The sequence below is a fragment of the Parasteatoda tepidariorum genome, chromosome 10 (assembly GCF_982258835.1).
Source record: "Parasteatoda tepidariorum strain Cologne lab strain chromosome 10, Ptep-v5.0, whole genome shotgun sequence".
Taxonomy (NCBI): domain Eukaryota; kingdom Metazoa; phylum Arthropoda; class Arachnida; order Araneae; family Theridiidae; genus Parasteatoda; species Parasteatoda tepidariorum.
This window is the reverse complement of record NC_141764.1, coordinates 75085881-75111827: the sequence shown is the minus strand read 5'-3', so window position 1 is coordinate 75111827 and position 25947 is coordinate 75085881. Positions and strand designations below refer to the sequence as shown.

The 25947-nt window shown below is 28.2% G+C and overlaps 1 protein-coding gene across 3 annotated transcripts; it reads left to right on the top strand.

The window, feature by feature from the left end:
- The first annotated feature begins 489 nt into the window (after nucleotides 1–489).
- On the top strand, nucleotides 490–17331 carry LOC107436390 (sorbitol dehydrogenase). Of its 3 annotated transcripts, XM_087153036.1 has the most exons (8): nucleotides 3415–3705; nucleotides 4486–4519; nucleotides 8368–8532; nucleotides 11446–11605; nucleotides 14150–14268; nucleotides 15096–15161; nucleotides 15795–15970; nucleotides 16893–17331. In XM_087153036.1, exons 1-8 carry the CDS (start codon nucleotides 3652–3654, stop codon nucleotides 17169–17171), a joined length of 1053 nt encoding a protein of 350 aa, XP_087009162.1. In that variant the 5' UTR covers nucleotides 3415–3651; the 3' UTR covers nucleotides 17172–17331. The 3 variants fall into 3 exon arrangements, with proteins under 3 accessions (XP_042899685.2, XP_087009162.1, XP_087009163.1); XM_043043751.3 differs by lacking the exons at nucleotides 3415–3705; nucleotides 4486–4519 and adding an exon at nucleotides 490–552; XM_087153037.1 differs by lacking the exon at nucleotides 4486–4519 and having other exon boundaries at nucleotides 3423–3705.
- The last annotated feature ends 8616 nt before the right edge of the window (nucleotides 17332–25947 follow it).

Genomic DNA, 25947 nt, shown 5'->3' with positions numbered 1-25947 from the left:
GAAACGACATTCTTTTAACGCTGATTTTAAAGTATAGCCCAAACTCGTGAGGATTTTTAATATCAGCATTGTGTTTATTATTTTTAATTTTGGAAATTTTCTCATGATTATTCATTTGAAATTTGAGACAAATAGTTTATGCTTTTTTATTTTTATCATGTTTAAAGCAATATAACTGTAAAATAATTACAATCGTAAAATAATTATAATCATAAAAAAGTACTTTCGACGTACAGCTGAATAACATTTACATTATGATAAAAATTTATAATCAATTTAGAAAAGAATATTGCTTAAGCTTTCATCTGAAGGGTTTTGTATATTCTTTGTGAAAACACGTGCAATTGCATCTTCTTTTTTTAGAAAGTCCCATTCAGGACGCTTACCTGTAATGTCACGTTTGTTTTTACTATGTTTGCAATGCGTAAACTCTTATCAGCGAAATACAAACAATGGAACTGATTGATTTTAAACAAAAATTTCGTGATGGCGAGGTAATCAGAAAATAACTGATGGTAGTCAAGCTTGGATCGATACAAAATACAGCTTATAGTAAAAAATTATGTTATTTTGTCTCATTCTTGTATGCAATTAAATGTTTGTGCAAATTTAACTCTGATAAAATATAATATTTGCTACTTTTTTTTGGTTTCGAGATTTAAATGTTATCTAAATTTTAAGTAAATAAAACTACATAGCATCTTTAACTAATTATTGAATCGTTAAATATTTTTGATGTGTCAATATAAAATTATTTTTAAATTACAAAAAATTATTGGCAAATTTTTTTAATTAAACTTCATATGGGCTTTTTTTTGTTTTACTCTTGCTGAAAACATTTCTGCAGGAGTCTTTGGATTTTCTGAGTAAAATTTTAGACTCTTGAAGGATAAAGTCACGTAAGTATTTTTCCATTTAATTTCAGAGAAAAACTGTATGCAAGTGAGTAATTTGAATATTTTTAAATTTTCTTTATTGCTTCAATTATTACAAAAAATAACAATTTAAAAATTCGAGATGTAATTTTATTTTAATATTTTTGGAAATGAATGACGTAGTTATACTTTTAAAGAAAAAAAAACAAGTTAAATTTCAACTCAATTCAAATGTAAATTTAACTTTGCAATTATGTAGTGTGGTTTTCTTAATTTACAATTTCAGAATATAAATAATTAATGATAATCATGAAATTACACATGGCTTAAGTTACATATTTTATTAAATATGTTTTACATTACAAACTGGCAAATTCATTTTGATAAAATAAGCTCATTTCTAAAAAAATTAAGAGTACATTTCAAAATTAGAGACTTGAAAATTATTAATGATATAAAATTTGTCAGAAAACCCAATGTATGAAGAAAGAAAAAAATATTAATAAAAGTTGTGGTATAGTATTATTTCTTACATAAATTTGAAATGTTAAAAAAAATCAGCTGAACATAAGATATACTTTGGAGTAAGAGGGAGGAAAATGGATGGTAGCTGAGTTCGCTAAAATAATTTTATTTAGTATTTCTGTATTGTTAATTAAACAATTCATGGAATGAATTAAAACTATTGTTCTGCGTTTTACTACCTCACAGCAATACAGAAAATTAAGTAAAATTATCTTTCCGAATTATTCTACTACCATCCAAATCTTCCTCTTGATTACTCCAAAAATAAAAAGCAACGCAAGATCAAAACTAATTCAAAATAATATTACGGCGAGCGCTAGATAATATTAGTTTGCATAGAATCTAATATTATATAAAGCAGAGCAAACAGCGACCTCTTGTATCTTTCTAATATTAGAAGTTGAGCAAGATAGCGTTAGATTTTACCTATTTTTTGATATTATCTAATATTAGGTGTTACTTGGGACCCTATCTGAAGTTTTGAGGTCCTCTTCTGACGTCATAGCATTGATGTGCTATTTTTTTCCTCCTTTTTGACGTTCCGGGTTTGTTTGTATATACTTGGAATACTCAGTTGCACTGAATTAAATTTCTGCATCTTGCATTTGCGAAAAAATGTGTTCTTCATAATTTGAAATATCAGATGAGGATATGAGAAAAGTAATTTGGGAAGTTATCCTATATTGATATGCCTGATAGTTGAGTAGCGGAAGACTGCGGTTTAGTTTACACCAGCAAAAATTCTTCTACCTGAATTTTTTTCTTTTTCTTTTTGTCGTATACCTGTTTAGGCAGTGGGGGTGCGATTGTTCCCTTTTTTCAGTGGCGCAATCTATGACCAGGAATTCGACTTCTGCCACGCCATTCACACAACCACAACCCGTTTAAAGGGCGGGTCACATTCACACACAAAGGAGAAAGGACATAGAACACACAGAGAGAGAAAGAAACATCCATGCCTTGCCCGGGATTCGAACCCAGGACCTTTCTGATGCAAGGACCGTTCCCTGTCCCCTACACAGGCCAGTCGGCGCCTGAATCTTCTACCGGAAGGTAAAACAACGTCTACAAAAACACAGTTGGAAAAAATGTGAATAATATGAGCCAATTTCATTAAATTCCGTGAGCAACTTTTTGAGTTGCAGTCATTTTTGTAGTTTTTCCTTAATTTATGATAATCTGTGTTCATGAGTGTGGGTTTAGAAAGAAAACAAAGTAAATTTTCTTTCTTTCTTTTTTAACTTGTTTTTATAATTATTAAAAATAGTGTTTTTTGAATATTTATACATCCTAAAATTTTAAAGCAATAAATGTATAAAAAAATACTTTCTGCTCACGGATTTTTTAGATTAAGTTCAGCTTTTGTATAATAATTTCATTAAAAAATGAAATTTTTTAATGAAATTATTGTGTGATTTTTATTGTGAAACTATTTTTTTGCGATAAAAAAGTCGTTTATCATAGCGATTTTTTTTAAAAAAAAGAAGGATTTTTAATGTGAAAGCATTCATAAAAATATTGTTTAGTGAACCTTTTCAAGCTTTTAATATTTAAATAAGAAATAAGAATTTTAATCAAGACATTATCAGTAGTTTTGAAAATTCGAAACAAAATTATTTTCCAGTTTTAAAAACTCAAGACAAATTTTATATTATTCTGACTTACTTTTATGAAGATTATAAAATGATTTTATTCATCTGGAATTCTTCACCAAAAGACACTTGGCACTCAGAAAAAAGAAAGATATGAAAGGAACCCTTAAAAAATATTTTTTACTTAGATAAAGAACTACGTACATCAAATAAAATCGTTTTCCTTTATTAACAAACGAACATTGAAGCTGCATGCATAACTTTTAACTAAAGTTGTCCGACATTTTTCATAAATTATTATTGTTCCATTCCGTTTATGATACATCCACATGACAAATTAAATTCACTGGGTTGGGAATAAACAAATTACGTCAGCAGATTTTGACGTCAACAGGTGAGGTAAGGAAAGACAGGTTGTTCAGTGTCTTCTAGATCATCTGCTTTCGTACCTGATTGGCTTATCTCCGAAAGCTTGGCTCCAAATTGAGAAATTTTAACATTTTCGACATAACCCTCTTAAGATTGTATTTTTACAAAGAGCTGTCTCCATTTAAAGTTCTAGTCAGCAGATGATATTCGGTCGATTCATAGTGCGTTACACTTTATTTGTAGTGACACTTTTAAAGTTTTCGGCATTCTGTAAGTGAGTATTATAAAAAATGATTCAGGATAATTTGTGTGCTGTTTTAAACAAAATTGACGATTTGCGTTTGGTAAGTATTTTTATATATTGCTCTTATACATTCGCTTAATTTTTAAATATTTTAAATAAGAACAAATATTTTATTTATTTACTAATATTATATTTTATTTATTTATTAATATTATATTTTATTTATTTATTAATATTATATTTTATTTATTTATTAATATTATATTTTATTTATTTATTAATATTATATTTTATTTATTTATTAATATTATATTTTATTTATTTATTAATAATATATAAGTTATTACACGCTCAATTTAAGTCTTTTCTCATTATACGATTTGCCTTACGTTTACGATTCAAACTTTTTAACCCTTTGCAGTTGTATTTTGTTGAAAATTCAATAAGAATGACTAAATTAACTTACGTTAATAGCAGAATGGTGAATCATCATTTATAAAATAAGACTGTTGTTGTATTTTATTTTAAATCTATTTGCACAAAGTTTTACACAAATTGTGAGAATTTAACTGTTAATAAACCTTTATAACAATCAAGTTAAAAGTCTAAGATGTACTTAACTGAATTCTTTAAATATTCTTAATGAAAGCATTATAGTAAATTCATGTTTATTTTTATGAAGAAAAAAAAACCGCATTGCAGGTTTTCAGCAAACTAACATTTTCCTTAAGATATTTTTTTACTATTTAAATTCGTTCTTTTCTTTTCCAAAAAATCTTAATTATAACTTTTTTTTATAAATGAGTTGAGTATAAATGAGTTTTGTTTATAAATGAGTTATTCTATTTTATACTTTACCACATTATTATTTGAATTTTAGGAAAATAGAAAAGTTCCTAAACCTCAACCAAATGGTATGTAATTTCCGAAATTTATTGTTCCGATATCACACAATTAAATACAATTAATAATTTAATTGAGCACCTTTTTAAGTAAAATATAACTTGCGAAAAGTAATAATCTTTGCCCTACCTTGCATAGTATTTCACAATTTTTTCATATACTAGTATTATAAGTAAAAAGTTCATAATCGACTGTATTTTACCAAATTCTTGAATTATATAAAATTATGTATTCCTACTATTGTATCAACTAAAATATTTATGAATTTAAGTAAATTCGTCGATAAATTCCAACACTAATTAACACTTATCTTTTTTAATTTGCAAAGATAAATAATAATAATAATAATAATAATAATAATAATAATAATAATAATAATAATAATAATAATAATAATAATAATAATAATAATAATAATAATAATAATAATAATAATAATAATAATAATAATAATAATAATAATAATAATAATAATAATAATAATAATAATAATAATAATAATAATAATAATAATAATAATAATAATAATAATAATAATAATAATAATAATAATAATAATAATAATAATAATAATAATAATAATAATAATAATAATAATAATAATAATAATAATAATAATAATAATAATAATAATAATAATAATAATAATAATAATAATAATAATAATAATAATAATAAAACTTTTGAATCTGTTTCGAAAAAAAAATCTATACATAATCATTCGAATACTTGATACGTGTAGTCATTTATAAACTGTCAAAGAAATTAAAATTTTATAAATGGTTCAATTAAACTGAAGATATTTCCAGAGATATTTCTGTCACAATTTTAGAACAGTTTTAAAAAAACAAAATACAGAAATTAAAGAACTGAAAAAATCTTTCATATTCGACTGCTGACTTCCATAATTGATTTTGCACTTTTCACTGAAAACTTTCACTGGAGGCAGACTTTAATTGAATAAAAAAAAATGCAACTTATAAAAATGGAATAGAAGTACAAAATTCTTCAATTGAATTGAAAATTTTTTCAATTATTGTTACTATTTCAGTTTATTTTATGCATTCTCCTAAAAAGGCAAAGCTAAAACAAATGGTGCAAATAGGATCTGCCTTCTCTTTTCGAATAAAAAGTCTGTAAAGAGAAGTTCCTGCACGGAGATAAAATTTCTGGTAAAAATGACGCTCTGTTAGGAGTAATGACATTTTTGTTAAAAAAGAAAACCATGTTCTGGTTAATAAAACCAAAATAAATCATTCATTTGGTAACTTTTCTGTTCATATTGTAATTGTTTACCTGAAATTCTGCTTTTTAGATAAGTGTTCTTACTTCCACACAATTAGTAAAAATTATGAAACTGAAAAGTAAATGGGTTTTATGCCATGTTCAAATGTATCATGATAAAATTACCAAATTTTACCACATTTATCAAATTTTATCAAATACTATAAAACCATATATTATTCATAATTTTATCAAAATAATAACCAAAATGCTTCTGTTAAAACTACAGAGCTTTTTGGGGTTCCTATGGAGTCAGACATACGGTAAATTTTACCATAATGTGGTAGTTTTGACAATACTTTTTTTCTCAGTGTGAGATTAAGAAAATTCGGGCTATGCACATTTATAGAAATATCTTCAATTAATAATGTTAAATTTCTATGAAATTTTAAAATATAATGTGCTAATTCTTTTTTTTTTCCTTTGAGTAAGTGCAAAAATTTGTGTATGTTGAGCTTTCAACTGCCTAAAATTATCAGGTGAAAGTAATAGTTGGAACCCGATCTGATTTATGAAAAAAATGCTTATTTGTACATAAGATTGTAGAGAAATGAATAGAAATATTGCATTAATCCAAATAATTATGGTATATTTTCTAAAAGGCATCATTTTTCACCAGTTGTCACTCAAAAGGCATTTCGAAACTTTAGGACACTAGAAAGTAAATTTTTTTGCATGCGCCATTTGTAATTCAGATTTTCCTACATTTAATTAACGACAGTATATTTTGAAAAAAAAAGAAAAAACTTTAGCTTCGAAATTTAAATCCCTCTTTAGGCTTTCTTTCAAGTAAACCACGTATTCTCTATTCAAAAACGAATTTAAAATTGTGTAAAATGTTGACAGACAATAATGGAAAATGATGAGCAGCATATTATTGATGAATGAATTTTTTCTTTTTTTGCTTAATAATCGATGCTCGATAGAACGATACATGTGAACCGAGACAAAACGGACATTAGAACGAGAGGTCATTTGATCCTGAGTGCACAAAAATACCGTAATTCTTAAATCACGCTTCAGAAAATTAATTTTAATAAAGCATTGTTTTACTTTAATCATAATTTGGATAATAGTAGAAAAAAATTAAACATTGCAACTTTATTTTCTATGTTAATGTATACTTAAAAGTAACATTTAAAATAATACTTTCTAATTATAAAATTCGCTTAATATAATAAGCTGGTTCTGGCTGCCATTTTTCGATAAATAACATACGTTAAGATAACTGCGAAAACCACTACTTTTAATTCGAAAATAGGCCCCAAAAGGGGATAAATATTTCACAAAAAGAATAAATACAATTATCAAGCAAGAAAAATATGATTTATTCATTTATGGTATGCCTTGCAAAGAATGTTACATAGGTTGAGAATGCATCCTTTTAACCAATAATTGAGTGGTTAGGGTACTCCATACATTCTTCAATTATCAATGCGAAATAATCAATTTAAGAGAGAGTCTAGGAAGTCATGCCATTCTTCTTTTATTAAAGGAGAATTCAAGGCGTTTTAAATTTATTTAGGGGTAACATCAAAAGAAATAAAGGTTTAAATAATTTCTTTAAGACTTTTTTCAGTGTCAAATGACTATGTAAAAATTTTCAGATCAAACTGTGGTAAAAAGTACCTGAAGCGCTGACAGCATCTCCCGTAAAAAGTTTTTAACACAAAAATCTATTTTTATCGTAAAATTTTATCCTGTATATTTCATAGTAATAATTATTAAACTACAGTGATTCAGTATTTTGTAATAAATATTGTTGTAAAAATTATGGTATCTACATCTTAGCCGGCCAGACAGTCCAATGTGGGCCAATGCCTTCCTCTGAAGATTTCTCCAGAATGACTTCTGATTTATCTTTGATCACCAATTCTTTTCACTAATTTGCAAGAAAATCAGACTCCATCGAATCAGCCCATCTCAACCGCAGCCTTCCCTGCTTTCTTGTTCCAGTGCGTAAAAAAGCAGTATCTTTTTTATTGTATTGTCATCACTCATTCGAATCACATGGGCTATCCAATTCATTCTCCTTATTTTTATGTATTTAATAATAATACGTTGTTTAAAAATCTTGTACAGTTCAAAGTTAAATCTCTTTCTTCAGTTATTGTTTTCATTTACACTAACAAGTATAACTCAGCAAAATCTTTTTCTCAAATATTGCGATGCAATTTTTTAAAATTATGGCATGTAAGATTTTATGGTAAAAAGGACTGGCACTTTGGGAGCGGGTACATTTTACCATTATTTGCTCTCGAATTTTTTATAGCGTAACTTTTGGTCGGTATATTGGAATGAAAGATTTAGGGCAGTCGTTCTAATGGAGATTTAAATAACATTGAGTCTATAAAACACAAAACGGCATTTAATGCGTCTGTCATTATAATGGAAGGGTTAATAAAATGAGGATTGTAATAAAAAGCATAAACATTATTTCATATTGATTCCACGTCAACTAAGAACTTTTGCAATCACCTGGTATGTAGAACAAAAAGTTTCAACTATGTATTCAAAAAGATATATTTATTTCTTTAATTATTAATAAAATTTAAATATTTATGTTCTTCTTTAGAGGTCTTACTTGAAATTCAAAGTGTTGGAATCTGTGGATCTGATATTCACTATTGGAAAAATGGTCGAATAGGCGATTTTATTGTTAAAGAACCTATGATCGTTGGTCATGAATCAAGTGGCAAAGTTGTAAAAATTGGTAAAAATGTGCATCACTTAAAAGAAGGTATGCTTTCTATTTAATTAAAAGTTTTCTTTCAACTTATACTTAAATTTTTAAAGAAGTATATTAGTTGCACTAAGTTTAAATTTATAAAATAAGGTTCCTTCTATTTAGTTAGATTAAGTTTTTAACTTAAATGTAAATTCCAGAAGTGCTCATTTTGACATTCTAAAATTACTTACATTATTTAATGTATCCAATAATAAATCTTTATAATAAAATATAAATAAAGTCTTTAGAATCAAAATTTTATTTAAAGTTATAAACTATTATAAATGTAATGCGTTTCAATGACTTGTAAAAAAATTTAACTATGTAAAAATTTTTTGAAGCTAGTAATATGGTTGCAATACTAAATTATTTTAGTGTTTTTACGAAATGATTACAAAATTTAGAATTTATTACTAATAATTTAACAGTCTAACACATTGTTTATCATCAGCAGTAATTAGGCCAATAATCAAGATCGAACTCGCTACCTCATCTCTCCAGCATTGTGTTAGCTATTATTTAGAATGGCTGGGAAATTATAACACAGTATTGTGAAAATTGAATAAAATTATCAAATTATTCTATAACTTTAATGATTGCTTCATTAGAATTTCTATAAATAGCTTCTACATGACTACTATTGTTGTTATTATTTTCAGTAGAATGTCTATTCTAGAGACAAATGGGATAAGACATTTTCACGTGTATCAATACTTTGAAATCTGGTTCTTCAAATGAAAGAGATTAAGATTGAATGAATACTCTCTTCATTTTTTTCAAATATCAAAAGCTTTTATCGATCCGCTCTTTATCTTTAACCAAAGTCGTTTTTTCAAAGCACTCATGATAAAGAATCACGTACTGATATCATGAAAGTACTGAGAGTTAAGACTATTTTAAGGTTTCTAAATTCGTCATTCTTAATCTCTGAATTCCTGATTAAAGGGAGGGAAAATTAAGTGAAATGAAATATCAGGAGCTTCATTGTAACATTTATAAACAACTCCTCTACCGCTATAATTTGATCCTAAAACAGAAAACTAAAGGACTTTTAAACTAAACGTTAAACTAAAATTGATTTCATGAAATTCGTAACCCGTAGCTCCGTTAAACGGAAATAAAAGTCGCGAAGATTTCCAATGATTAGTCCGACTACAAGTGAACTCAACCGCATGACTTTAAAACTTGCATTATCATCACCCAACCAAGGCCAAGCACATTACCCCATTTTTAAGGCTCTATATTTTATGGTCCATGCTAGGAACGCCACGTAATTTTGATCCTGGTGAGACGATGGGGATAGCGCTTGAATTGAAATCTTTCTCTCCAAACTTCACGATAATCAAAAAGTGAACTTAGGCTGCGTATACACACCAGTTGTTTGGTCCATCCCCAGGAGGATCGAACTCACTACCCCAAGCTAATATATGTATATATATATATATATATATATATATATATATATATATATATATATATATAAATAATATATACCTTACCATTTTTTGAAGTAATTAAAGAGTAGGTCAATAAAACATACGATACTATGATTGAAGACGGCCAAAAAATTCAGATTTTTATATTTTTTATTTATTTAAAAACTAATTCACATTCACTTATAAACTTTTAGGTATTAATACACAAGCTGGTTCACTGATTCGCTTATTCTTTTTTTTCGTTAATTTACTCGCTGTAAGCAAACCTAACAATTATAAGTAATCGTCCGTGATTAATAATAAGAAGAAAAAAATCAAAATAAAAAAATAATACTTTTAAAAACCACGTTTTTGTAGTGGAGAATAATAATTAAAAAATAAAAATTTGAAAAACGAAAAACGTGGGGCGCATGAAGTACATAACAGTAATATTAGTGTGTGTATGCGTACTCATTAGAATATGTATCTAATTGTAATTGTGTCTGAATGTGTATGTGGAATATGTTTGTGTATATGCATGTGTATGTGGATGTATATGTGTATGTGCATTTGGCTGTGCATGTGTAGGAGTAAAAAAAATGTGTATATGTACTGTTATGCATTTCATGCACCCCACGCTTTTCGTTTTTCAAATTTTTTATTTTTTAATTATTATTCTCCACTACAAAAACGTGGTTTTTAAAAATATTATTTTTTATTTTGATTTTTTTTGTATTCACTTCCAAAATCTCAATTTTTTTTCACTCACTGTACACAAAACTTTTCAACTGATATGTGACACTAATTTGAAATAATCGAATTAACTACAAAAGACAATCGCGAAAATATTGATTTTTCTTTAATTTTATTTTACTTCGTATGTCTTCTTTCTTTTCATGTTCATGCATTGTCATCCATTTCTGAACTATGTGCCAAATTTGAAGTCTGTAGCTAGACGGGAAGTTAGTTTAAAATCGATTACAAAATCCCACCCGAACAGACATACACGAAGGCAAGTTAATGTAAACGTGGTAAAAATAAATAAATTAATGATAATTTTTATATCTAGATTAACATGAGTGATTCTTTCGCTCGACTGTTATAAAATTTTTATGATTAGTAAATTAATAAGTAAATAAATAAAAAAAATATACCGGGAAATATTTTTTTAGCCCAAAATTGCTTGTTTTAGGTTAAATGACTTAAGCATTTCGTATCAAAAGTTATTTTTATTTTTTAAGTTCTTTCAGATGTGTAGGTACTCTTTTTCACTTTTACTTGTCACAGATCTTATAATTTCTCATTTTCTATTATATATTTTTTTTATTTTTATCTTTAGTATTTTTGCTTTTTGCCTTAGATTATTTTTATCAATACAAACATAAAACTTGAACTTTCCAAATAATAAATAAAGAAAAAACTGTCTTAATTCATTTTTATAAAAATTATTTAGTTTCTTCGTTTCGTCTTGAGACTTCTTGATAAGCTAGTGTGCTTTTTACATATTTAGGTGACAGGGTAGCTATTGAGCCAGGTGTACCTTGTGGAAAATGTGAGTTTTGTAAGAAAGGAAGTTACAACATTTGTCCTGATATAAAATTTTGTGCTACACCACCATACGATGGATCACTGTGCCGTTATTACTGTCACGATGCAGATTATTGTTTCAAGTAAGCTACTTTGTGAATAAATTTTCTATGACAAGTATTTTGTACTTTAATATAACGATATGAGCAAACTTCCTTTATTGAAGTCGTCATTCTTTTCAGATGAAAAAATGATTTAAATGTACAACGAAGAAAACAGAACAAAACGGTCGGACATTCTAAGCATCGAATTTCTATGAAAGGACTCACTTTTAATGATTCATGTACCGAATCTTAAATTAACTAATTAGTTAGGGCAAACGATATTTTGGGTTAAGAAATCAGCACCAAAAACAGGTGCTGTCACTGAATAAACATGTATTTCTTTAAAGAAACGGATACAGATTCTTGACCCCTCGAAAATGGGGGATAGCTGAAATCTGAAGAAAATCGTCTAATTGAAAAGAAATACCGAACTGTTAGCAGTTCGGTTAAGAAATCTATAAAAATTCCATTCCATTCCTTGTTTCATTCCAAACTGTTAATCCCAGTTTTTGCGTATTTTGTCCTATCATCACAACTGATGAAGTGAATAAATTTTTTTATATGATTATAAAACGTGCTTGTATTCACCATATTCCCGGTTCATGTTCTCCCCTGCAGGAGCAGTATTTGTAGAGGTTTTTTTAAATTTCCGGTAGAAGATTCAAGTAGAAAAATTTCTGCTGGTGTAAATTAAATTGCGTAAATTCGCATCTCAACGATCAAGTAATTGCATATCAATATAGAACAAATTCCCAAAGTACTTTTTTTTTATATCTTCATCTGATATTTTAAAATATGAAGAACACGTTTTTTCGCAAAAACACGACACAAATATTAAATTCAGAACAACCGAGTATTCCGAGTATATACAAACTAACCCGGAAAGTCAAAAAGAAAGAAAAAAATGGCACATCAATGCCATGACATTAGAAAAGGACCTTAAGACTTAAGACCGGTAGGTTTTGTTTGTAGTTCCGAGTACATACAAACTAACCCAGAACGTCAGAAAAAGAAATAGTCCCCTCAATGCCATGACGTTAGAAAAGGACCTTAAGACTTAAGACCGGTAGGTTTTGTTTGTAGTTCCGAGTACATACAAACTAACCCAGAACGTCAAAAAAAGAAATAGTCCCCTCAATGCCATGACGTTAGAAAAGGACCTTAAGACTTAAGACCGGTAGGTTTTGTTCGTAGTTCCGAGTACATACAAACTAACCCAGAACGTCAAAAAAAGAAATAGTCCCCTCAATGCCATGACGTTAGAAAAGGACTTTAAGACTTAAGACCGGTAGGTTTTGTTTGTAGTTCCGAGTACATACAAACTAACCCAGATCGTCAAAAAAAGAAATAGTCCCCTCAATGCCATGACGTTAGAAAAGGACCTTAAGACTTAAGACCGGTAGATTTTGTTTGTAGTTTTGGATAGTCTGCTGAATATGGGTAATATTTTGCATAAAATAACTATATTTATTTTAATGATGAGCAAACAAATTTTAAGGTTCGCAAATTTATTGTTCTTAAATCTACGTAGTATCTCATCTAGGGAGTATAAATTACAAAACCCAAAATTTGATCGATTAGTTCTTGAGGAATAAGAATTTAAAAATATAACTGATGATCAGAGATAGCTAAATACGCAAAAAGTGTAGTGAGCGATAAAACGTATTAACTTTTAACTGCTCCCTTACCTCTATTGGGGCCGTCTTTTGCAAGATTGTGGCTTCCCCATTTGCATTTTTAGCGTAAATATTCCAAATCCGTCAAAAAGAAGGGCATATCAATAGAGAAAAAAAGAGCATTTTTGTGTCTTATTTCGTAACTTCATATCGTCTGAACTAACAAATTAGCCTATTTCATTTTAGTTTCTTAGATTAACGTAAATATTGAGCAGTAATAGGAGAATATCCGATATATAGATCAAAGTTTATCATGGTATTTAATGAATGCATAGTTTGTGTATTTAGACTGGATTCTATCACTGAATTAGATTAGTGACCCTGAAATAAAAATAACATAATAAAAATATGCATTTATCATTGACTAAGAAATATGTATCTTTATTTAAAGAATATAAACATAAATACAGCTTTACTTTTTTGGGTATTTTATAATTTGGAAAAATATTGTTTTGTTTTTGAAACATTAGCGCATATGCGATGCGTGATTATATGCGATGAACTAAACGAAAATTACCCAGGAAGGAGAGTAACAAAAAAACATATTTTAAATTAGTTCAGTACAAAAATGCTGGAAAACGAAGTTAAATTTAGATAACTGCGACCAAACTAGTTGATATGTTGGACACTTTAAATTCTGCAAATTCTTAAAAAAATAAAAATTTATTGTAATAAAATGAAAATTTTGCATGTGTATATGTTTTTCATATTACTACAAAATTTTGAAATTGTTCTGAAACTGTGCAAAAGCTGTGAGGGATCATTTTAGGCCTTTAATTAGTTTTGCAGATACACAGTGGTTTTTGAAAACAAAAAGTTTACTAGAAGATTACAACTTGTTTGCTTTTTAAAAGTTTTGGCATAAAAAAAAAGAAAACATTTATTTTAACAATGCCTTAATCTTAAGGCTTCCTGACAATGTAAGCTATGATGAAGGTGCCATGATTGAACCACTTTCTGTTGCCTTATACGGTTGTAAAAGGTCTGGTGTTACTGCGGGCAAGTCTGTCCTCATATGCGGAACTGGTTTGTACAATTTTTTTCCGTTGCTGTTTTGAAAATTGTTTAACTCTTGCTTTATTTTTGAACAATTTGCTGTTGTTGATTTTGAAAATTGTTTAACTCGTGCTTTATTTTCGTACAATTTGCTGTTGCTGATTTTGAAAATTGTTTAACTCGTGCTTAATTTTGTACAATTTGCTGTTGATTTCGAAAATTGTTTAACTCTTGCTTCATTTTTGTATGGTTTGCTGTTGCTGTTTTGAAACTCACTTAACTCTTGCTTTAATGTTCTTATTTATGTGTCTTTATATTGCATTTTTATTTGAGTGTCATATTAAAAGTTATTACCGTTAATAAATTTTACAGTTTAGTTTTAGGCTTTTTTTTTTTTGAGAAGTAAATTTTTTTGCAATCCCGTAAGATGAGGAAAAGATTTCAATAGCTTATTTAATAATTTTCACCATCCTTTTTTTGCAAAAATTCATTGCCCAATTGTCTTAGATTAAAAAATCTCACTGTTTTAAGCTTTTTTTACTATATTTTACAGTGTGTATCCTAAATTATTGACCATATTTTATGATTTATTGAAAAATAGTTAAAATGTAAACTTCAAACCTCACAAGCAGATAATAGTAGCTAAATTTTCTAATTTCTAATTTGAAAATTCTAATTTGAGGGGGAATGAATACCAACTCACTATAGCGTACAACCGTGTACCCTAGAGCGCCCCGCCCTCATTCGAGGTATTATTCTCAATTTAAATTTTTTTTTTCAAGAAGTGATCTTCTTCTATACTTTATCTGAATTAAATTTTGTAATCTTTTTTATTTTAATATTTGTATTCTTTTTAGGACCGATAGGCTTACTAAATATTCTAGTATGTAAAGCCATGGGTGTTTCAAAAATATGTGTCACTGGTGAGTAAAATTTAGTATTTTTCTGCATCTTATATTACTAATATATTCTTTTAGTAAGCTACGGTATTTATTATTATCGCTATTCTTCATACACAGCAATATTAAGATAAATTAATAAATTATAATTTACGATTATAAAGAATTAATATAATTAATATTTATAATTAAAATGTAATATAAATGATTAAAATATAATATTAATGGTTTTAAATAATTAGTATAATTATTAATGAATAAATTAATTATTAATTATTAATTATAATAATAAATGAATAAATTAATTATTACAAATAATAATTCATTACAATTTATTAATTAATCATTATAAATAATTAATATAATAAACTGATTTAATTAATGAATATAATTAATGAATATAATTAATTAACATAATAAATTAGCATAATAAATTAACATAACTAAGATAATTAATAAATATAATTAATTAATATAATTAATTAATATAATTAATAATCATAGTTAAAAAAAATTTAATAATAAAAATAAATTAAACTTAAAAGACATGAAGACTACATATATTCTTTTTAATTCAAATAATATAAATGAAAGAAATTAACAATATTTTATCCCAACTATTATCAACTAATATTCGATATTTGTTTCCTTCGATAGATATATCTGAAAACCGACTTTCTTTTGCCCAAGCTCTTGGAGTAAAAAGTATTGTTTGCGTGAAGAACATGGAAATCGAAGCCGTTATGAAAGAAGTGATTGCCAGGTTTGGTGGGCAACCAGATATAACCCTTGAATGTAGCGGTGCAGAACCGAGTGTAAAACTTGGTTTGAAGGTGAGCTTTCTAAGACAATTAATTCAGAAATAGTGAAATTTTATTAAACTTTAATAAATTACATAGTTATGTTTAGTACTGATTTAAGGAGGAATGTGGTTTCTTCCTTTATATCAATTATAAACAATGCAAATAAAAAAGGAAAGAAACAACAAAATTAATTAAAACTAGCGGGCACCACCTCCCTGTTCACTGAAGCACTCTTACCCTTGAATACTGTTATGCTTGTGATTATCTGTCTCATTGCTTGATTATAATTATTTAATTGCGTTTGATTATGTGTGCTATACTTGAATGCCTTGAGGATTGCATATATGGTTTGCTATTCAAACCATGTTCGCTTTGTTCGTTACTACGCTGAGAAAGAATTACCGGTAAAAAAATAAACACCAAAACAAAAACTAAAATATACGATATTTAAACAATTAATTTGTTAATTTTCCTGTTCATATGGTAACTGTTTACCGTAAATTCTGGTTCTTAATATTTTAACCTTCTATAACCACACATTTAGTAAAAATACAAAATCGAAAAGTAAATGTAACCGAATAATTGGTTTTTATGCCATGGTCCGAGCTTTTTGGTTCTGCCATAGAACTAGAAACGGTAACTGTTACGATTTTCTGGTAGTTTAGACCATAAGTTTTGTCAGTGTTAGTTAAACCAATTTGAAATGTGTTTTGAGAAATTAAATCAATTATTAGATTACTGAAACTAATTTCACTCTGAAATTTTTTTTTTAAATCATAAACAGACTTATTGAAATAAAATTTTTTAAGTTGAAATAAATGACATGCACTAGAAAAACTTTCAAAAATAAAGCATTAATTAAGGTTTTAAAAAACAAATATACTATTTTAAAGTTCTATGACCGCACATTTAGTTTTTATTTATATTTTTAGTAAAATGTATTTTCTTATAGGTGACAAAGCCTGGTGGTGTACTAATGTTAATAGGACTTAAAGCCCTTGAAATTAAAATCCCCATCATTGAAGCAACTATTCGAGAAGTTGACATTCGTGGAATCTTTCGCTACGTCAATTGTTATCCCACTGCCTTGGAACTAGTTTCCAGTGGTGCTGTAAATTTGAAACCTCTAATCACGCACCATTTTACACTTGAAGAAAGCATCAAAGCATTTGAAACAGCACATACAGGTGCTGGAGGTGCCATAAAAGTCATGATTCATTGTGGAAAATAAATGAATTTACAATTTTGCTTAAAAAGAGTGTTAAATCATAAATGAGCTTAATCATATTAAAATCAGTTTCATAAGTATTATTTCTGCGGTGCAAACTGTAATGTATTTCTCTCGTTGTTAATTATTACTTAATAAAATACTTTTTGAATGATATTTTCAATTATTGTTCTTTATTTGCACATTTAAACATGCATGTATAAGTATTGAATTTCAAGCATTATTTAAAAATTTTTATTTGAAACTTGTGGACATTGATTAGTTACAGCTGTAAGCAGTTTAAGTTATTACAAATCACCATTTAATTAATTACAAAAATGCCACTTTAAATGTTGCGTTAAAGTGCTTATTGTCTGCGTAATTAAACTTATGCTTGATGTCACTAATATAAAAATGATTATTTTCATTCGGCGAAACAAAACTGTCAACAAAAACTTGTAACTCTACTGATGATCGATTGCAATTTCCAGTTTTTAGATTCAAAATGCTAAATGTAATTTTAAAAGAAATGAAGAGTTTTGAATCTTTGTTTGGTAATATTTTGCAATACATTTTGAGATACGAATTTTTAATAGGAACTATGTTGTTCCAGGATTATTTAAAAAAAATTTTTGTAGCATTTTTAAATTTATATTTCTTTAAATTTTGTTTAAATTTAATCAACATTTGACATTAAACTTAGTTGCATTTCATAATTTCTTTTAAAAATGTGAAAACACTTTTCTTTAGAAAAGGATATATCGACTATTTTAAATAATAGTTATTCATGAATAGTTATTAAATAAATAAATATTTAAGTTCACAGTATTCAAGGAAATGTACTAAAGATTTGAGAACGTTTAATCAGACTGTTAACATTGCTATTTGATGTTCAAATTTTTATAATTTTTTTTTGCAAAAGATAAAAATTTAATCGGTATTTGTAAGAATTAGAACAATTCAGTTCTACATGGATAAAAAAATTATGGTGCAATTACGGTAACGTAAAGACATTTTTAGTAAAAAAAAGTTAATTTCTCATTATCACTCATTCAGTCAAGATACGAAATGGAAAAGTAAATTTAAGTGTATAAATAGATTTTATGTCATGCTCTATAATATCATGATAAAATATTCAAATTTTACCACATTTACTAAGTTTGAACACATATTCCAAAACAATATTTGTTTTGTGAATTTCACCAAAAACATTACCAAAGCATTTCAATAAAAATTATCATGCATTTTCACTTTCCCTCAAGAAACATGACACATTTGACCATATTCTCGTTAAGACTATACTTTTTTTTTAATCAGTAAGGCGTATAACATATTTCGAAAGAATGAAGTTTTTAAAGTTAAATCCATTGTAAGAATACATTGATTTGCATCTGATTTTTTTTTTAAATTTTTAAACATTCTGATATTTAACTTCTGGTTGATTATCTGTGCTAACCTGTTTGATTAACAATAACAAATAAATAAAAAAAAATGTTCTTCCAGTTTGCAAGTTGAAATTAATTAATACAAAAAGTATACTTTAATTTTACTTATACAGGGTGGTCCCGAATTCATGGTACAAACTTCAATGGTAGGTACAGGACATTGTAACAATGATTTATTGTATAGGAATGTATAGTCGCAAGTGACGTGGTGAGGCGTAAACTGGAGAAATAACGGCCGAAAGTTAAAACAAAGATTTTATTGAAAGCGTTGTTGACAAGTGTCATGTTTACAGTAAGTGTTCAAAATTGTGTCCACCAGAATCGATACATGCTTGACAACGTCGGTGGAGCCATTGGCGTACACGTTCAAAGATGCCTGCTATTTCACGCACACCTGCAGCAGCTACAGATATGCGAGCGACGAGATCCTCATCTGAGTCAACTGGAGTCTCATAAACAAGATGCTTTAGATGTCCCCATAAAAAGTAATCGAGGCTCGATAAATCGGGGTGGCCAAGGGATTGGTTCACCACGCCCAATCCATCGAGCACCAAACTGCACACTACTGCCCTCTACCGGCAATGATACCAACCGATCACTCCATTTCTCTTTCCCCTGTTTACGCCTCACCGCGTCACTTGCGACTATACATTCCTATACAATAAATCATTTACAATGTCCTGTACCTACCGTTAAAGTTTGTACCATGAATTCGGGACCACCCTGTATTTGTAAAATCTTCTTTAATTTGCAAGTATTTTAATATCAAACGGATGACTTGTCATCAACCAATCTGAATAGCTAAGCGAAATTACAAATATATATATATATATATATATATATATATATATATATATATATATATATATATATATATATATATATATATATATATATATATATATATATATATATATATATATATATATATATATGTATGTATGTATGTATGTATGTATATGTATGTATATATATATGTATATACAGTCAGACCTCGATGTAATGTCATCCGTATCCGCCTATAAGGTCACCCCGCATATAAGGTCGCTTTTCCGAAGTTCCGGCTCACTGAATAGGAATTCTTTGCTACAGATTATCGGATATATGGTCAAGTCTTAAAAATCGTTATTGCTTATAAGGTCATTTTTATCTGAGGCGAGGGGAGCTCTTTTCTAACAAAAGCCTAATTAACTTCCTTACAAGGCAACGACGCCTCTCGAGTTCTAGGAAAATGTTGCAGCCCACGCATCTGGAGAGAGTTTTCACTTCCCAGTTCACGACGAATTTTCCTCGGCAATCGCTGCCAGCAAATGCTCGTCCCTGTCCACACTGTGGAATCTTTACCCGTGGATTAGGATGCTAACCAAAAGGCGTAGATGACTATCATCATTTGGGCGAAAACAATACGGCAAATGTATACCGGACAGTGGCACTTAACTAGACCTAGTATATATATCTGGCATTTACCAAAGGTCTAGTCATGCTAGGTCTAGTTAAGTGCCACTGCCCGGTATACATTTGCCCGATATATCCTACACTGATGTTTTTTAAAGGTCAAGTACCACTGCCCGGTATACCCTACACTGATATTTTTTTAAAATTCAAGTGCCATTGCCCGGTATGTATGTGCCCGATACTCCAAACGCTGATGTTTCTTCTACTCCATCGTCAGTAAGTATTAAAATATCGAATAAATGTAGTTATATCCACGAATAAATTAATATCAAATCGGATGTAATAAATATTTCGGATTTTCACCAAAGCGACTATGTGATTGTCAACAACCACAGATTTCGGTCGTTCACAGTAACATGCACATTATTTACATAATAACCTCATCAGTATGTTTTTTGTCATACTTTGTCTAGCATTTGTCATTCTATACAATGCCGGCGTTTCATACTCTTTGCCGGTAAGATATCGATATATATATATATATATATATATATATATATATATATATATATATATATATATATATATATATATATATATATATATATATATATATATATATATATATATATATATATATATATATATAGATAGATAGATAGATAGATAGAGAGAGAGAGAGAGAGCTTATCTACAGTTTCCTGATGTTGCTGAGATGTCCTAGGCTGTAAATAGCACGTGTGCAGCAGCGAAAAAGAAGTGGCTAGCAAGCTACTGCTCTACCTTCCCCTGGGAAATAGTTCTGAATTTATGCCAAAAAGAAAAGGCAATTTCTCCTAATAAACTGCTGAATTTATGTAATTGTTGATAACAATAATTTGCTAGATATTTGATAATTGAAAACTAGGAATTGTAATAGCTCACTTTTTCACGTTTGATCTCAAAACTGCTATTTTTCACTACATGTCGTTTTTCACAATTTACCCACGTTAATTATTTACTAAGCAGATTGTTATTACCTATAAGAATATTGAGCAGAATTAAATAAAACCCGATTTCAAGTTTACATGACAATGTGTTTCAAGGTTAGAAGCATTTTTATGCAGCTGTTTATGGTTCACTACTTCAAAAATTAGTGAATTTCGGAAATCTTAAATTTTTTAGAAATAAGTCAGTATAGTTTCTAATGCAGTTTTATTGCTGAATTGAATAAAATAAATTGCAAACAAAAACATTTATTGTTGAAAGTTATATGGAATTTTTTGGATTTCATCCTATGGGATGTGTTTTTATATTTAAACAAATGTTTGTAACAACTAACTTTTAGTTTTATTCTGCTCGGTAGTATAAGTTATATAGGAGATATTGTACTCAAATTTAAAATAAATGCTCCTTATCAGCTTGCAATTAGTTCTATTCGATTGAGTGTAAAAAAAGAATAAAAAATGGTACATAACTTTAAAATTATAATTTATTAAACGATTGTTGACTCTCGATTACATTAATTAAAAAATATCAAAATAATGCTACTTATCTGAAAAAGAAAATTAGGTTCATCCAGTTGACTTAAATCATAAAAAAGCAATTTCTATTTTTTTGATATTTTAAAACCTGCCACTATTGTAAATATGACTTTCTTACTAACTCATATTTTTTTCCTCTTAGGTTTCAATAATTACAAGTTTCAACAGGTAGACAGAAGCAGTATTTAAAATAATTTTGTTGGTTTGTAAAAAAAAAGAATTCTTAGTTTTAAATAAAAGTAATTTGAATTTCAGCAGACTAATTATTCAAATTTGTAGTTTTATAGCTTTAAAAATTCAAGCACCTTAGACAGCTATCTTCTAAAAATATGAGTTCCCATAAATAATTTTTCCGAGCTGTAAAATTTGGATAAGTGTTATTTCAAGATGATTTAATTCAATCTATTGAAATTACAGAAGAATTATGCATTTGAAAACTTTCTCTTAAGGCTTAACAAAAGAAGCAATTACTGCCGAAAGTTAGTAAAAACTTCAGGTTGATAAATGAAGATCTCTACTAGTGAAAAAATATAATGATATACATTATTCTTCATATCATATATATAATATATTTATATATATTATATTTTATACATAGTTAGATTAAAAGTTAAAAATTAATAAACTAGTAGGTGGACTGTATAATACTTCCCGTTTGGGAATTATTACCTTCGTAAGTACTAAAAAAACAGCTTTAGGCTGAGCTACATAAGCCTGAAGTGTAAAATGTCGCATCATAGGTTGATAAATTAATACTTTTAAAAATACAAAAATATGTACTTGAGGTTGCGATGTATTAACCTAAGGTAGGTCATGGAAAACATGACGTTAATAAAAAATAACCTTTCCAAGTGTCGAAAATTCACTTGAGGTTGATTCAAACCAACCAGAAGTGTAAAATGGCAACACCTTAGGTAGATAAATAAATACCTCAACAACTATATAAATCTACACTTGAGGTTGAAAAATAACAACCTAAAGTAGAACATAGAACACCTCATGTTCATAAAAATCAAGCTATCCAACTGTCGAAAAATACACTTGAGGTTGATTTATAACAACCTGAAGTGTAAAACGGCAAGCCATAGGTTGATAAACAAATTCCTCTACAAGCATAAAATTAGATACCTGAGGTTGAAAATAATTACCTGAAATTGAACAAAATAGACTTCACTTTAGTAAAAAATTACCTTTCCAACTATCAAAAAATACATCCGAGGTAGATTTATAATAACCTGAAGTGTTAAATGAAACACTTTAGGTTGTTGGATAAATACTTCCACAAGTGTAAAAAAATATACTTCAGGTTGATAAGTAATAAGTTAAGTCGAAAATGAAACACCTTAAAGTAGTAAATATCTACCTCTCCAAAGATGTAAAATTAAACATCTCAGGCTGAAACATATGTACCTCTGGAAGTATATTTAAGGTAAATTTGTGGTGGATTTTGAGGTATTCATTTGCACCCTTTTCAGCCCAACGACGTATGTAAATAACAATCTCCTTTATACCTCTAAAATATACCTCGTTTATGCCTCACTTACGTCTCGATTTTTTCATAAGGGAGCCGTAAAATAGAAGATGTCAGAAAAATCCTTTATTTAGATCCAAAAGCATCACGTGACGTACACAAAACAACATCATGCTGGTAGAGTGGGAGATGGAATCGACGCTTCAAGATTCAATACATCAGTAACAAAAGCTGTAGAAAACTTGATCTCAAACACGCACTGCTCAAGGATTTCATTAGTGGGTGGATGATGCGACGCTCAAAAATGCACATCCCATGAAAACCATTTCAGCGCATCAAGATTCAAAACAAGGCTATTCAGGAATCGTAAAAATTACATCCATCAAGAGCGCAATGGTGGGCATGAAAACGTGAAATCATTTCGATGAAATGGTCGCATCATTCTTCCAAGCATCCTTAAGAGTGAAGGGTAAAACTGTGAAAGGTATCCAAATAGCACGGGCCCGTGAGTTGTACTTCTAGCCCAGGGGCCACAATTAAAAACACCAGTAAAATGCGTGCCGCAACTTAATCAACATTTTATATAGGACTGTTTTATGTTTGAATGTTTTATGTTTATGTTGAAGAAACATTAAATATTACTGTCAGATTTTTATCAAGTTGTACAAAACAAAAGTATTGAATTATAAATCAAAATACGAAGTAGATTTTTACCTGAGGATAAAATTTTCTTGCACGGTTGGTATCTTAAATTTCACACAAACGAAGAAATTAGGCTTTTTTTAACGAAAGAAAAGTATTTTAAACCCATAAAGATTTTTTAAGAAAATTGTCCGCAAAAAAATAACAATTAATATATTTTAGTTCGCGGGCCACAAAAAAGGCTCCGCGGGCCGGACCTGACCCGCGGGCCGCCAGTTGGTAGCCACTGTTCTAGCCAATACAAAAAATCGAATGCATCGAGTTGAGTTCGGCAGTCCCTTAAATAGGGAAATGCTAAATATGAGTTGCAGTTAGAAAAAATTAGAAGTTACGGTTAAGATAGGAGTAAAAAGGTAAAATAAAAGTTAAAGTGCTTAAAAATTTAAGGTAGTTACGGTTGAGAAATAGGAAAAAGAGTGGAAGTAAGGGGATTCACACGGAAACTTCGAAGAAAGCCGGCCACCTGCGATTCAGGGAATTTTGAGGGTGAGCGACATTCCAAACTACTGCAATATGGGAAAGTGTAAAAAATACAAAATTGACTGCAGGGACTATATAAGATTACGATCTAAAAATTAGTGAGTGACACAATGTCACAATATATATCTATATCTATCTATCTATCTATCTATCTATCTATCTATATATATATATATATATATATATATATATATATATATATATATATATATATATATATATATATATATATATATATATATATATATATATATATATATATATATATATATATATATATATATATATATATATATATATATATATATATATATATATATATATATATATATATATATATATATATATATATATATATATATATATATATATATATATATATATATATATATATATATATATATATATATATATATATAAATATACCAGAGGGCTCCGTCCCCTGCTCACTACCGCTCACCAACCCCCGATAATTGCTACGCAATTACATTTTCGTTAGCTTCGTGAACAAACTTAAAGTCATTTTCCTGGAGATTAGCTGGCAATTTTTCTGCACCAACATCACATAGAGAGAATATGATAGGATTGTAAAATGTCAGAGGAACTTATTATCAACATTATAATCTTATATAAAGCAATTTCAATACAGACAATATTATAAACTTATATAAAGCAATTTCAATACAGACAATATTATAAACTTATATAAAGCGAGGAAGCAATATTATTTAACACATTGCTTTAGAGCATTAGCCGGAGATAAATCTCCGTATCCGAAGCACGCGTGGTAGAGTCTAACTCAAATCATTGCTGATCTTATAGAATGGCGGATGCTCTCTATATGGTGCTTTATCTCCCCCCCCCCCCGAGTAATTTAAATTTTAAACTAAAAACAATTAAAACCTTATGAAAAAAAACTTTACAAAAATTACAAACAAATTAAAACATGTAATAGTAATAGGTTGATTCTAAGTAATATTTCAAAAGCAAATACCATTGCAAGAAATTGCTCAATTAACTTCAATACTGTCAACTGACAAAATATTTTAGTTTCAATCAGACGTATTCGTAAGTACACCAAGGTATTCGTTTTCATTTAAACGTCTTGACTTTTCAACGTTTCTTCCCGCGCATTCCGCCGTCGCGTATTGATAGCACTTCGATTATTTTCCAATTAATTTTGTGCAGCTAAATCATGTTCAGCTCTATGCCGCTGTTGATATCGCCCAAGATATTCACGGCGATCCATTTTTCATAAAAGACATAAGTATTTTAAAGCAAACTCTGTTCAATATATTTTGATAATTTGGAATGTAAATAGCTTTTTGAGAGAGTGTTGATTCGTGCTTCGAATAACTCAACCCGATTTATCAAAGCTATTAAAATATATTGGAATTCTAAAATAAATAATTGCGTTCTATCAAAACAAACATTGAGTATTGAGTATGGTAAGGTGCGGCGAGCTCTCTGCTTATCGCTTATAAACATTTTATTATAAAACTTTAGAACAACTATCTTTTTACATTGCCACTCAAAATTATTAATAAACACTGGATAATATTACGTTAATGACACTTTTATCTAATGACGTCATGAACAATCATTTGCATGGAGCTTAGTTCATAATAATCATATATAATCGTTTGCATAAATAATCGTTCGGCCTTTTTATAGCTTTACGTAACAAGTGATATATATATATATATATATATATATATATATATATATATATATATATATATATATATATATATATATATATATATATATATATATATATATAT